The sequence below is a fragment of the Mustelus asterias genome, chromosome 3 (genome assembly GCF_964213995.1).
Source record: "Mustelus asterias chromosome 3, sMusAst1.hap1.1, whole genome shotgun sequence".
Classification (NCBI taxonomy): domain Eukaryota; kingdom Metazoa; phylum Chordata; class Chondrichthyes; order Carcharhiniformes; family Triakidae; genus Mustelus; species Mustelus asterias.
In genome coordinates this window covers 4442890-4456389 of record NC_135803.1, presented here as the reverse complement: position 1 = coordinate 4456389, position 13500 = coordinate 4442890, and the positions used below count along the sequence as shown (strand labels likewise).

At 44.7% G+C, this 13500-nt stretch overlaps 1 protein-coding gene across 1 annotated transcript in view; it reads left to right on the top strand.

Moving 5' to 3' along the window:
- The window catches only part of LOC144485317 (scavenger receptor cysteine-rich domain-containing protein DMBT1-like), a 118091-nt gene that overhangs the window by 73376 nt on the left and 31215 nt on the right, over positions 1–13500 (top strand). Inside the window, exons 3-5 of the mRNA XM_078203521.1 lie at positions 8418–8486; positions 8628–8939; positions 13294–13416. Coding sequence (XP_078059647.1) covers positions 8418–8486; positions 8628–8939; positions 13294–13416 — 504 coding nt within the window. The remainder of the gene's footprint in view (positions 1–8417; positions 8487–8627; positions 8940–13293; positions 13417–13500) is intronic.

Below are 13500 nucleotides of genomic sequence, written 5' to 3'. Positions count from 1 at the left end.
GTGCGAATTTGGTCCCCATGGCTGCTCCGTGTGTCTGGATGAAGAACTGGTTGTTGATGGTGAAGACATTGTGGTCCAGGATGAAGCGGATGAGTTGTAAAATTGCATCTGGAGATTGACTGTTGTCGGCGGTGAGTACTGAGGCAGTTGCAGCAATGTCATCGTCGTGGGGGATGCTGGTGTAGAGTGCCAAGACATCCATTGTGACGAGGAGTGCTCCTGGTTCAACTTCTCCATGTGTGCTGTGTTTCTGTAGGAAGCATTCTCCAAGGCGGCCTTCACGACACACGGCAGCGCAGAGTCACTAAGCAGAGACTGATAGCCAAGTTCCGCACACATGAGGACGGTCTCAACCGGGATCTTGGGTTCATGCCACACTATCTGTAACCCCTATGACTTGCCTGGGCTTGCAAAATCTCACGAACTGTCCCGGCTGGAGACAATACACATCTCTTTAACCTGTGCTTAACCCTCTCTCCACTCATATTGTCTGTACCCTTAAGACTTGAGTACCTGTAAAGACTCGCATTCCAACCATTATTTTGTAAATTGAGTTTGTGTCTTTATTGCCCTGTTTGTGAACTGAAATCCCACTCACCTGATGAAGGAGCAGCGAACGCTCCTGGCTTTTGCTACCAAATAAACCTGTTAGACTTTAACCTGGTGTTGTGAGACTTCTTACTGCATCATAAAAGTAACAGGTGATTTGATTGAAATATTTAAAATCCCTGTGGGATTTTACATGCTGCATGTAAAGAGGATGTTTCCGAACGTGGGAGAATCAAGAACTCGGGACTATGGTTGAAACGTTAGTGGGACATTCCTTTTAAAAAGAGATGAGGAGATATTTTTTTCTATCTTAGAGTGTGGCTTCCTGAAAAGGAAGTGAAAACATAATCCTGGAATAATCTTAAAACAAAGTTGGATAGATTCCTGATAAATAATGGGGCGACATGGTAGCCGGCGGATGGGCTGCAGGTCACAATAGAAACATAGAAACATAGAACAACTACAGCACAAAACAGGCCCTTCGGCCCCACAAGTTGTGCCGAACATATCCCTACCTTTTAGGCCGACCTATAACCCTCCATCCTATTAAGTCCCATGTACTCATCGAGGAGTCTTTTAAAAGACCCGATTGAGTTTGCCTCCACCACCACTGACGGCAGCCGATTCCACTCACCCACCACACTCTGTGTGAAAAACGTCCCCCTAACATTTCCCCTGTACCTACCCCCCAGCACCTTAAACCTGTGTCCTCTTGTAGCAGCCATTTCCACCCTGGGAAAAAGCCTCTGAGAGTCCACCCGATCTATGCCTCTCATCATCTTCTATACCTCTATTAGGTCTCCTCTCATCCTACGTCTCTCCAAGGAGAAAAGACCGATCTCCCTCAGCCTATCCTCATAAGGCATGCCACTCAATCCAGGCAACATCCTTGTAAATCTCCTCTGCACCCTTTTAATCTTTTCCACATCCTTCCTGTAATGAGGCGACCAGAACTGAGCACAGTACTCCAAGTGGGGTCTGACGAGGGTCTTATATAGCTGCATCATTATCCCCGGACTCCTAAACTCAATCCCTCGATTGATAAAGGCCAGCATACCATACGCCTTCTTAACCACCTCCTCCACCTGCGGGGCCGATTTTAGAGTCCTATGGACCCGGACCCCAAGGTCCTTCTGATCCTCGACAGTACTAAGAGTCTTTCCTTTTATATTGTACTCCTTCATCCCATTTGACCTGCCAAAATGGACCACTACGCATTTATCTGGGTTGAAGTCCATCTGCCACTTCTCCGCCCAGCCTTGCATCCTATCTATGTCCCTCTGTAACTTCTGGCATCCCTCCAGACTATCCACAACACCACCAACCTTCGTGTCATCGGCGAACTTACGGACCCATCCCTCCACTTCCTCATCCAGGTCATTTATGAAAATGACAAACAGCAAGGGTCCCAGAACAGATCCCTGGGGCACACCACTGGTGACCGACCTCCATTTAGAAAAAGACCCATCTATACCCACTCTCTGCCTCCTTTGGGCAAGCCAGTTCTGGATCCACAGGGCAGCAGCCCCTTGGATCCCATGCCCTCTCACTTTTTCGAGAAGCCTCGCATGGGTGACCTTATCGAACACCTTGCCAGAATCCATATAAACCACATCTACCGCTTTCCCTTCGTCAATGTGTTTAGTCACATTTTCGAAGAACTCCACCAGGCTCGTAAGGCACGATCTGCCTTTGACAAAGCCAAATAGGATCACACTTCTCTTACTGAAGATTACTCAGTTAATAGTAGGGCATTGAGGAGAGTTAGAGAACAAAGAGATCTCGGGATACAGGTTCATAGCTCCCTGAAAGTGGAATCAAGGGTGGTCAGTAAGATGAAGAAGGCATCAGGCATGCTTTGTATCATTTGTCAGAACATTGATTGCAGGTGTTGGGAAGTCTTGTTGAAGTTGGACAAGACATTGGTAAGGCCACACCTGGAATACAGTGTATCGCTCTGGTCACTCTAATATCAAAATGATATTATTAAAGTCGAAAGAGTGTAGAAAAGATGTACTAGAATGCTACCGGGTCTTGATGGTTTGGGTAATATGGAGAGGCTGGATAGACTGGGACTTTTTTCCCGGGAGCGCAGGGGTTTTAGGGGTGATCTTATTGTGATCCATAAAATAATGAGGGACATAGATAATGTAGATAGTCAATACCTATTCCCAGCTTAAAACTGGAAGACATCGGCTTAAGGTGAAAGGGGACAGATACAAAAGGGTCCAGAGGAGCATTTTTTCACAGCGGGTGCTGAGTGCCTGCAACTAACTGCCAGAGGTAGTAGTAGAGATGGGTACAATTTTGTCTTTTAAAAAGCATTTAGCCAGTTACATGGGTAAGATTGGTATCGAAGGATAGGGGCCAAACGCGGGCAATTGGGACTAGCTTAATGATAAAAACTTGGCGGCAGGGAGAAGTTGGGCCGAAGGGCCTGTTTCCATTCTCTAACCCTCAATAACTCTATGAATGGCAGAGTAGACGAGAGAGGCCGAGTGGACTACTCCAAATTCTAATTCGTACGTTTGCCACAATTTAAAGCGAAATTAAAGCGGATGCTAAATGCTGGCATGGCCGTGAATAAATACTCTATCTTTTAATTTAATGCAATTTAGCGAAATAAGGGTGTCAGGCCGAATCTGATTCGGTTGGGAATTCTCATCATTTGTTTACCCTTTGCTCGATAAGATAATTGAATGTGACTTAAAACAGACAATAGACGAGGACACTTAAAATCTCTCTAATTGGATCAATAATTTTGTCGTGGAATTTGAGCGTCTCAAAGAGTGAAAATCCAAAGTGGATATATTTTAAAGTGACCGGCACTGTGCAATTCCCATCATGGCTTTGTTTACGGACCTGGGGATCTAATGGCTGGGAACACATTAATGTCCATTAAATGGGTGCAGAAGGGACCACAAATATATAGGTTGTCAAAGTTTTAATTCATGTGGAAATATTATGAGGATAATTATGAAATTATGAAGCATGCTTTGGGTTTTCCGTTGTTTAAGCCGAACGCTTAAAATGAAGTGACTACAAGCAAATTATTAATCAGCTTGAACTGACGACAAGGAAGAGACGTAGAACATAGAACATAGAACAGTACAGCACAGAACAGGCCCTTCGGCCCACGATGTTGTGCCGAGCTTTATCTGAAACCAAGATCAAGCTATCCCACTCCCTATCAACCTGGTGTGCTCTATGTGCCTATCCAATAACCGCTTAAATGTTCCTAAAGTGTCTGACTCCACTATCACTGCAGGCAGTCCATTCCACACCCCAACCACTCTCTGCGTAAAGAACCTACCTCTGATATCCGTCCTGTATCTCCCACCACGAACCCTATAGTTATGCCGCCTTGTTATATCCCCATCCAACCGAGGAAATAGTCTTTGAACGTTCACTCTATCTATCCCCTTCATCATTTTATAAACTTCTATTAAGTCTCCCCTCAGCCTCCTCCGCTCCAGAGAGAACAGACCGAGCTCCATCAACCTTTCCTCATAAGACCTACCCTCCAAACCAGGCAGCATCCCGGTAAATCTCCTCTGCACTCTTTCCAGCGCTTCCACATCCTTCTTATAGTGAGGTGACCAGAACTGCACACAATATTCCAAATGTGGTCTCACCAAGGTCCTGTACAGTTGCAGCATAACCCCACGGCTCTTAAACTCCAACCCCCTGTTAATAAAAGCTAACACACTATAGGCCTTCTTCACGGCTCTATCCACTTGAGTGGCAACCATTAGAGATCTGTGGATATGGACCCCAAGATCTCTCTGTTCCTCCACAGTCTTCAGAACCCTACCTTTGACCCTGTAATCCACATTCAAATTTGTCCAACCAAAATGAATCACCTCACATTTATCAGGGTTGAAATCCATTTGCCATTTTTCAGCCCAGCTCTGCATGCTATCCATATCTCTTTGCAGCCTACAACAGCCCTCCACCTCATCCACTACTCCTCCAATTTTGGTGTCATCAGCAAATTTACTGATCCACCCTTCAGCCCCCTCCTCCAAGTCATTTATAAAAATTACAAATAGCAGAGGACCAAGCACTGATCCATATGGCACTCCGCTGGTAACCGGTTTCCCGTCTGAAAATTTTCCATCCACCACCACCCTCTGTCTTCTGTTAGATAGCCAGTTACCTATCCAATTGGCCAAACTTCCCTCTATCCCACACATCCTTACTTTCTTCATAAGCCGACCATGCGGGACTTTATCAAACGCCTTACTAAAATCCATGTATATGACATCAACTGCACTTCCTTCATCAACACAGTTAGTTACCTCCTCAAAAAATTCAATCAAATTTGTGAGGCAAGACTTGCCCTTCACGAATCCGTGCTGACTATCCCGGATTAAGCTGCATCTTTCTAAATAGTCGTAAATCCTATCCCTAAGGACCTTTTCCATCAACTTACCGATCACTGAAGTAAGACTAACCGGCCTATAATTACCAGGGTCATTTCTATTCCCTTTCTTAAACAGAGGGAATGTACTGGGGAATGAGCCCGGTCAGGTCTTCAAAGTTTCGGTAGGGGAACATGTGGCAAATAGTGACCACAATTATGTTAGCTTTAGGATAGTGATGGAAAAGGATGAGTGGTGTCCCAAGGGTAAGGTGTTGGATTGGGGGAAGGCTAACTTTAGTGGGATTAGGCAGAAATTGGCAGCTCTTGATTGGGAGAGGCTGTTTGAGGGTAAATCCACATCTGGCATGTGGGAGTCTTTTAAGGAACAGTTGTTAGGGCTACAGGACAGGCATGTGCCTGTTAAAAAGAAGGATAGGAAGGGTAGGATTCGAGAACCGTGGATAACCAGGGAAATTGAGGGACTGGTCAAAAAGAAAAGAGAGGCGTATGGTAGGTCCAGGCAGCTAAAAACGGAGGGAGCTCTGGAGGAGTACAAAGAAAGTAGGAAAGAACTCAAACGGGGAATTAGAAGAGCAAAAAGGGGTCACGAAACGTTCTTGGCAGACAGGATTAAGGAGAATCCCAAGGCACTTTATTCATACGTTAGGAACAAAAGGGTTGTCAGGGAAAAAATCGGACTTCTCAGGGACAAAAGTGGGGAATTATGCTTGGAGCCCAAAGAAGTAGGGGAGATCCTAAATGAATACTTTGCGTCGGTATTCACAAAGGAGAGGGATGTGTTGACTGGGAGTGTCTCGGAGGGGAATGTTGACCCGTTGGAGAAAATCTCCATTACAAAGGAGGAAGTGTTAGGTTTGTTAGAGAATTTAAGGACTGACAAATCCCCAGGCCCTGATGGAATCTATCCAAGGCTGCTCAGGGAGACGAGAGATGAAATCGCTGGGCCTCTGACGCAAATCTTTGTCTCGTCACTGGACGCAGGTGAGGTCCCAGAGGATTGGAGGATAGCTAATGTGGTCCCGTTATTTAAAAAGGGTAGGAAGGATAACCCGGGTAATTATAGGCCGGTGAGCTTGACGTCCGTGGTGGGGAAGTTGTTGGAGAAGATTCTTAGAGATAGGATGTATGCGCATTTAGAAACGAATAAACTCATTAACGATAGTCAGCATGGTTTTGTGAGAGGGAGGTCATGCCTCACTAACCTGGTGGAGGTTTTTGAAGAAGTGACCAAAATGGTTGACGAGGGAAGGGCTATGGATGTCGTCTATATGGACTTTAGTAAAGCGTTTGACAAAGTCCCTCATGGTAGGGTGGTGAAAAAGGTTGGATCTCATGGGATAAAGGGGGAGGTGGCTAGATGGGTGGAGAACTGGCTTGGTCACATAAGACAGATGGTGGTAGTGGAAGGGTCTTTTTCCGGTTGGAGGCCTGTGACTAGTGGTGTTCCGCAGGGCTCTGTATTGGGACCTCTGCTGTTTGTGATTTATATAAATGATCTGGAAGAAGGTGTAACTGGGGTGATCAGTAAGTTTGCGGACGACACAAAATTGGCAGGACTTGCAGATAGTGAGGCGCATTGTCAGAAGCTACAGAAGGATATAGGTAGGCTGGAAATTTGGGCAAAGAAATGGCAGATGGAGTTCAATCCTGATGAATGCGAAGTGATGCATTTTGGTAGATGTAATGTAGGGAGGAGCTATACGATAAATGGCAGAACCATAAAGGGTGTAGATACGCAGAGGGACCTGGGTGTGCAAGTCCACAGATCCTTGAAAGTGACGTCACAGGTGGAGAAGGTGGTGAAGAAGGCATATGGCATGCTTGCCTTTATAGGACGGGGCATAGAGTATAAAAGTTGGGGTCTGATGTTGCAGATGTATAGAACGTTGGTTCGGCCGCATTTGGAGTACTGCGTCCAGTTCTGGTCGCCACACTACCAGAAGGACGTGGAGGCTTTGGAGAGAGTACAGAGGAGGTTTACCAGGATGTTACCTGGTATGGAGGGGCTTAGTTATGAGGAGAGATTGGGTAAACTGGGGTTGTTCTCCCTGGAAAGACGGAGGATGAGGGGAGACTTAATAGAGGTGTATAAAATTATGAAAGGCATTGATAGGGTGCACGGTGGGAAGCTTTTCCCCAGGTCGGTGGTGACGTTCACGAGGGGCCATAGGTTCAAGGTGAAGGGGGGGAGGTTTAACACAGATATCAGACGGACATATTTTACACAGAGGGTGGTGGGGGCCTGGAATGCGCTGCCAGGCAAGGTGGTGGAGGCGGACACACTGGGAACGTTTAAGACTTATCTAGACAGCCATATGAACGGAGTGGGAATGGAGGGATACAAAAGGGTGGTCTAGTTTCGACCAAGGAGCGGCGTGGGCATGGAGGGCCGAAGGGCCTGTTCCTGTGCTGTATTGTTCTTTGTTCTTTGAGGAACAACATTCGCCATTCTCCAGTCCTCTGGCACCACCCACGTGGACAGTGAGGACACAAAGATCAATGCCACAGGCTCTGCTATCTCATCCCTTGCCTCCCAAAGAATCCTAGGGTATATTTCATCAGGCCCAGGGGACTTATCAACCTTCAGTTTATTCAAAATTGCTAGTACATCTTCCCTCCGAATATCTACTTCCTCCAGTCTATCGGCCTGTGACACCCTCTCTTCCTCAAAAACATGGCCCCTCTCCTTGGTGAACACCGAAGAAAAGAATTCAGTCAGCACCTCTCCTATCTCTTCTGACTCCATGCACAAATTCCCACCGCCGTCCTTGACCGGACCCAACCTCACCCTCGTCATTCTTTTATTCCTCACATAAGAGTAAAATGCTTTGGGGTTTCCCTTGATCCGACCCGCCAAGGACTTTTCATGCCCCCTCTTAGCTCTCCTAAGCCCCTTTTTCAGCTCATTTATTGCTAACTTGTAACCCTCCATCGAGCCAACTGAACCTTGTTTTCTCAACCTAACATACCAGGGACGTTTCTTGAAGCGAAATGGACGTTGTTTCTGACGTTGGTGTGATGCATGGAAATATTTTCTGTTCATGACATTTGTGAAATTTTGTGAGCGCCAAGTCCTTCGCAACTTTCGAGACCCAGAGGAAAGGCGCCTTAGGGCCAATGTTCAGTCAGTCAAATGCTTTTGATTAGTTGCACCTGCGTTATGTTCAAAGTTGGCTTTGAGGTCTGTTAAATATTTGGGGCAAAAATGGGCAGAGGGAGCAGACGCGTGGATCTGGCTACATTAATCATCCAAAGAGATGACGCTGACTCGTTGGACAGAATACCATCTTAAGCAGTATTAATCTTCAATTATATTCTTCACACAAGTGTAATGTGGATTCAGGGACTCTGGGAAGTATGCAGAATTAATCAAATACCTGTCGACCTGGGCGCGTTCATGTTCAGTGCTCTTTTAATAATAGTAACCAATCTTTGTTCTTAGAATTTCAGAATCTATATCATCCATCTTTTTGTGTTTTAGTGACAGCAGCGCGATCCTCTGTGCAGCCTTCCAGTCAAAGTTATACAGTTGATGGAGTGAATGACAAAGGTAAACGTTTTCAACATTTACGTAAATATGTCCAGGATGATCTGAGGTGATCGTTTTTGAATCATTACAAACTGCTTTAACATTTAACACTAAAGTTGTGTTTAATCAGAAAATTGCTGTTTCCCTTCAAATGTTTAACAGAGTTGAGAGACGTGCGACTGGTGGGCCGGGAGGCGCCATGTATAGGGCAACTGAAGATATATTACAGAGGTCAGTGGGGCTCCGTCTGTAGTAGTCTGTGGGATTCAACTACTGGAGATGTCGTCTGCAGACAAATTGGTTGCACTGCTTATCACACAACAATTACCACATCAATATCACAAGATACTGGGCCTATTTTGATGGATAAATTTCGGTGCAATGGAACTGAGTCGTCATTGTGGCAGTGTCCATTCAGCACTGCGGACGGGAAGAACTGCGAAACAGGGGAACTGCTGGGCTTATTTTGTAAAGGTATTTCTCCTTATTAGTTATTGTTGAACATTTTGTATTATGTACTTTAGTCGGATCATGTCATCGGGAGCGCATTCCATTCCCGGTTAATAACGCAAGGAATAGAAAGGGAGGCCGTTTAAATGATGCTGCCTTGAATTATAGTCCACATGATTCTGTTTAATGGCATTATCCTAAACCTACACATTAGCTTCCGCACCTAGGACGAAGCTGTCCAACTTCACGTGAACGCCACCTCTCTCAATCGCTCCTCTGTCTGTAACTTATGAAATTGCATGGAGAAACACGGAGGTGAATGAACATAAGTTATTTTCAATGGAACATTGAGGAGAATAGAGCTATTGTTTTCTGCCTCTACCAGATGAAAATCACTCTTTTGCCATAGAGTCCAGTTGGTCCCCAGACCATTTTCTAAGGCTGAAGCACGGACTGTTAACAAATTCGATTTCATATTTCACCGAAGTACTTCTGACGACACAATTGCACCAAACACTAAGATCAAATGTTCACACCTCTACGTTATCACCGAACTCTGAGTCGTAGAGTCATACAGCACAGAAAGGGGCTCTGTGTAATATCCGGTCTGCGCCAGCCATCAAGCACCTGTCTATTCTAATCCAATATTCCAGCACTTGATAGTTAACGTTGCATACTGTAAGTTTCAAGTGCTCATCTGAATTCTGCTTGAATGTTCTGAGTGTCCTCCCTCTAAGACCGTTTCAGACAGTGAGCTCAAGATTCTTAAGATCCTCTTCGTGGAAAGATTTTCCTCAAATCTTCATGAATGTTCTGCCAACTAGCTTAATTACACTGATTTCCTTTCATAAATGCCTGCACTTTACCATTTTGAATCTTGTTGTTTTAACTTTATTCATGGCCCGGACACAGCATATTGTTGCAACATTCCCAAGCAAAATTCCTTCACGACATCTGCAGGTCTTTAACGCTGGTTTATTGAGAATTGACGAGTTCAGTCACCCATAACTTATGAGCTTCCACGGCCTTGACCATGAAATTGTTCCTTTGAGCCCAGATGTCTGTGCGTTCCTGCTTTCAGACTCGACATGAACAATTACAGTTTGTGCAACATTATTAATATTTCCTTCTTGACCATATGGATGTGGAGGCTTTGGAGAGGGTACAGAAAAGATTTACCAGGATGTTGCCTGGTATGGAGGACATTAGCTATGAGGCGAGGTTGCGGAAACTTGGTTTGTTCTCACTGGAGGGACGGAGGTTGAGGGGAGACCTGATAGAAGTCTACAAGATTATGAGCGGCATGGACAGAGTGGATAGTCATAAGCTTTTTCCCAGGGTGGAAGAGTCGATTACTAGGGGGCATAGGTTTAAGGTGCGAGGGGCAAGGTTTAAAGGAGATGTACGAGGCAGATGTTTTACACAGAGAGTAGTGGGTGCCTGGAACTCGTTGCCGGGGGAGGTAGTGGAAGCGGATACGGTATTGACTTTTAAGGGGCGTCTTGACAAGTACATGAATGAGATGGGAATAGAGGGATATGGTCCCGGAAGGGTAAGGGTTTTTAGTTAAGTTCGGCAGCATGGTCGTTGCAGGCTTGGAGGGCCGAAGGGCCTATTCCTGTGCTGTACTTTTCTTTGTTCTTTGTTCTTTATATGCTATTTTAGTCTATAATGTCTTTGTGAAACATTCAGGACATTTCTTACGATAAAAGTGCCATATTAATTCAACTTGCTCTCGTCTGACCACTTGATCAGAAATTATAGAGTTTTTGAAGGGGTGACCAAGAAAATAGATGATGGCAGTGTGGTAGACATTGTCTACATGGACTTTACCAAAGCCTTCGACACGGTACCGCATGGTGGACTGGACAGGAAGGTTATTTCACATGGGGTCCAAGAAGAGCTAGCCAATTGGGTATAAAATTGGCTGGTCAGTACGAGAAAGAGGTGAACGTCAAAGGTTGCTTATCAGATTGGAAGCCTGTGATCAGTGGTGTGCCACAGGGATCTGTGCTAGGTCCACTGATGTTTGTCATTTATACAGACGATTTGGATGAGACTATAGGAGGCATGGTTAGTAAGGTTGCAGATGACACAACTATTGTTGGGGTGTAGTGCACAGTGAAGAAGGTTGTCTCAGACTGCAAGTGAATCTTTATCAACTGGGCAGTGGGCCGAGATTTGGCAGATGGAGTATCATTCAGATAAATGTGAGGTGCTGCATTTTGGTAACACGAACCATGACAGGACTTACACAGTGAATGTTAGGGCCCTGGGGAGTGTTGTCGAACGGAGAGACCTAGAGTTGCATATATATATTTCACTGAAATTTTGTCATAGGTGGACAGAGCGCTGAAGAAGGCGTTTGGCACACTTGTGTTCGTCGGTCAGTGCATTGAGTACAGGAGTTGCGAAGTTATGTTACAACTCTATAAGATAGTGGTAAGGCAACAGTTGGATTACTGCATGCATTTCTGGTCGCTCTGCTATCAGAAGGATGTTATTAAATTGGAAATGGGTGCAAAAATGATTTACAAGGATTCTACGGGACTGGAACGTTTGATTTAAGAGGAGAGGCTGGATCGGCTGGGACATTTTTATCTGGAGCATGAGGGATGACCTTGCCGGGGTTTATAAAATCATGAGGGACATAGATAAGGTTAATAGCCAAGGTCGTTGCCCCAGGGTAGGGGAGTCCAAAACTAGAGGGCATACATTTACGGTGAGAGGGGCAAGATTTAAAAAGAGCAACTTTTTCACACAGAGGGTGGTGCGTATATATAATGAGCTGCCGGTGTAGGTGGTTGAGGCAGGTACAATTACACTTAAAAGGCATTTGGACAGGCACATGGATAGGAACATAGGCAAATAGGACACGTTCAGTTTGGGAAACCTGGTTGGCATGGGCGATTTGGGCCAAATAGTGTAGATTAGAGGGGCTTTAGATTGGTTTAGATTGGTTTCACTGGTCGGCGCAACATCGAGGGCTGAAGGGCATGTACTGCGCTGCAATGTCCTATGTTCTATAAAAGGTCTGCTTCCTTGCTCTATACCTCTTTGATTCTAAGTGCCATAGAGTGTACAGCTAATTTGACATCATGGCTCTCCATGCTCGCCAATGATTCTATGTGCTCTATGATCAGACGGTTGTCTATGTTAGATGTGTGTTTTTGTATGATTTAGTACCTGCGTACCTCTCACTATTTGTGTTTCTGTCTCTTTGATAATAGAATTCAGAACTTACCGTTAAATGTATTAATTAATATGATTACTTTCCTATCAACAAGACTGAGCAGGCAATTAGAGTCACGTTTGCACACTTTTCATCTTAATCGGAACAGGATCAAGTTCGTATTTCCGTATGTGTTTCATCATCTCTTATTACTTTATCTCCCTTTCCCTTGTCCTCTCCACGATTTTGAAGAATCGCATTTTCTATCTAGAAAACGTGACTGATGTAAAGAGGTACAAATAACACATATATCCGATCCAGGAGGAAATACAAAACAGTTCTTCGGAAGGGTAATTTGGACTCGAAATGTCAGCTATGTTTTCCCCCACAGATGCTGCCAGACATGTTGAATCTATTCAGCATTATTTCCTTTTGGAATAATTGAGGAGTTGCAGTCGAGAAACGTTTTGTAACACTTGTAAAAGGTTGTAGATTCATCAAGAAGCCCAAACAGAAAAAAATTTCCTTTGACAGACTGACAGTTTTCCTAATTCATTCTTGCGTTGTGGGGTTCTCGGCCAGCATTTGTAGACCAAAATGCTCTTGAAATGAGTGGCTTGCTCAATTAATAGGCAAACATATTGCTGTGGGTTTATAGTCATGTCGACCAGACCATGAAATAAACGCTAATTTACTCTTTAAAGGACATTAGTGAACCACATGCATTTTGATGACAAACAATAATCTACATGAGACATTTAGTTTTTTAGAGTTATATTGTGCTGTCTGCACTCGAAGTCAGATCCCAGGAAAATTACCCTAGGTCATGGGATTGCTAGTCCATTGACAAAGCCACTACGCCACCGTCTCGTTCCGATGCCATGCATGTCTTTCTTTGGCCTGTTTTGTTGGAATAGTTGGGGGAATTGATGGGGACTACTTTATTTTCCACGTTCCAATTATAATACCGGAACATGCGTGTGCATATAGGAGATGACAAAAGTTTCAAGGAATTGGGAGAAGAAAGGGACTTTGGAAACTGCATTTTGGTTTTGTAAGGACAGGGGATGAAGGGCTGGATTTTCACGAAAGGGATGATTATGGCATGTTTAAACGAGAATCAAATAGCATCAATAGAGACAGATAAAACGGTTTTCAACATTGTTAACATGTAAACAAGGACTGCAAGTTGTGTCAACATTTTAGTGCGAATACAACTGACAGACAAGGAGGTGGGCAAATTGAACTCTTGGAAGGATGATCAGAGGAAAGCTGAAAAAATGCGAGTTCAGGAGAGGGAGGTGGAAATTTCTAAACACAGCTCGGCAGGTGTTGTTGTTCTGAGGCAAATATAAAGACATGGGATCCGTGTATACAGGTGGAGCCAACAGGCGAACGATGTTCTTGATGATA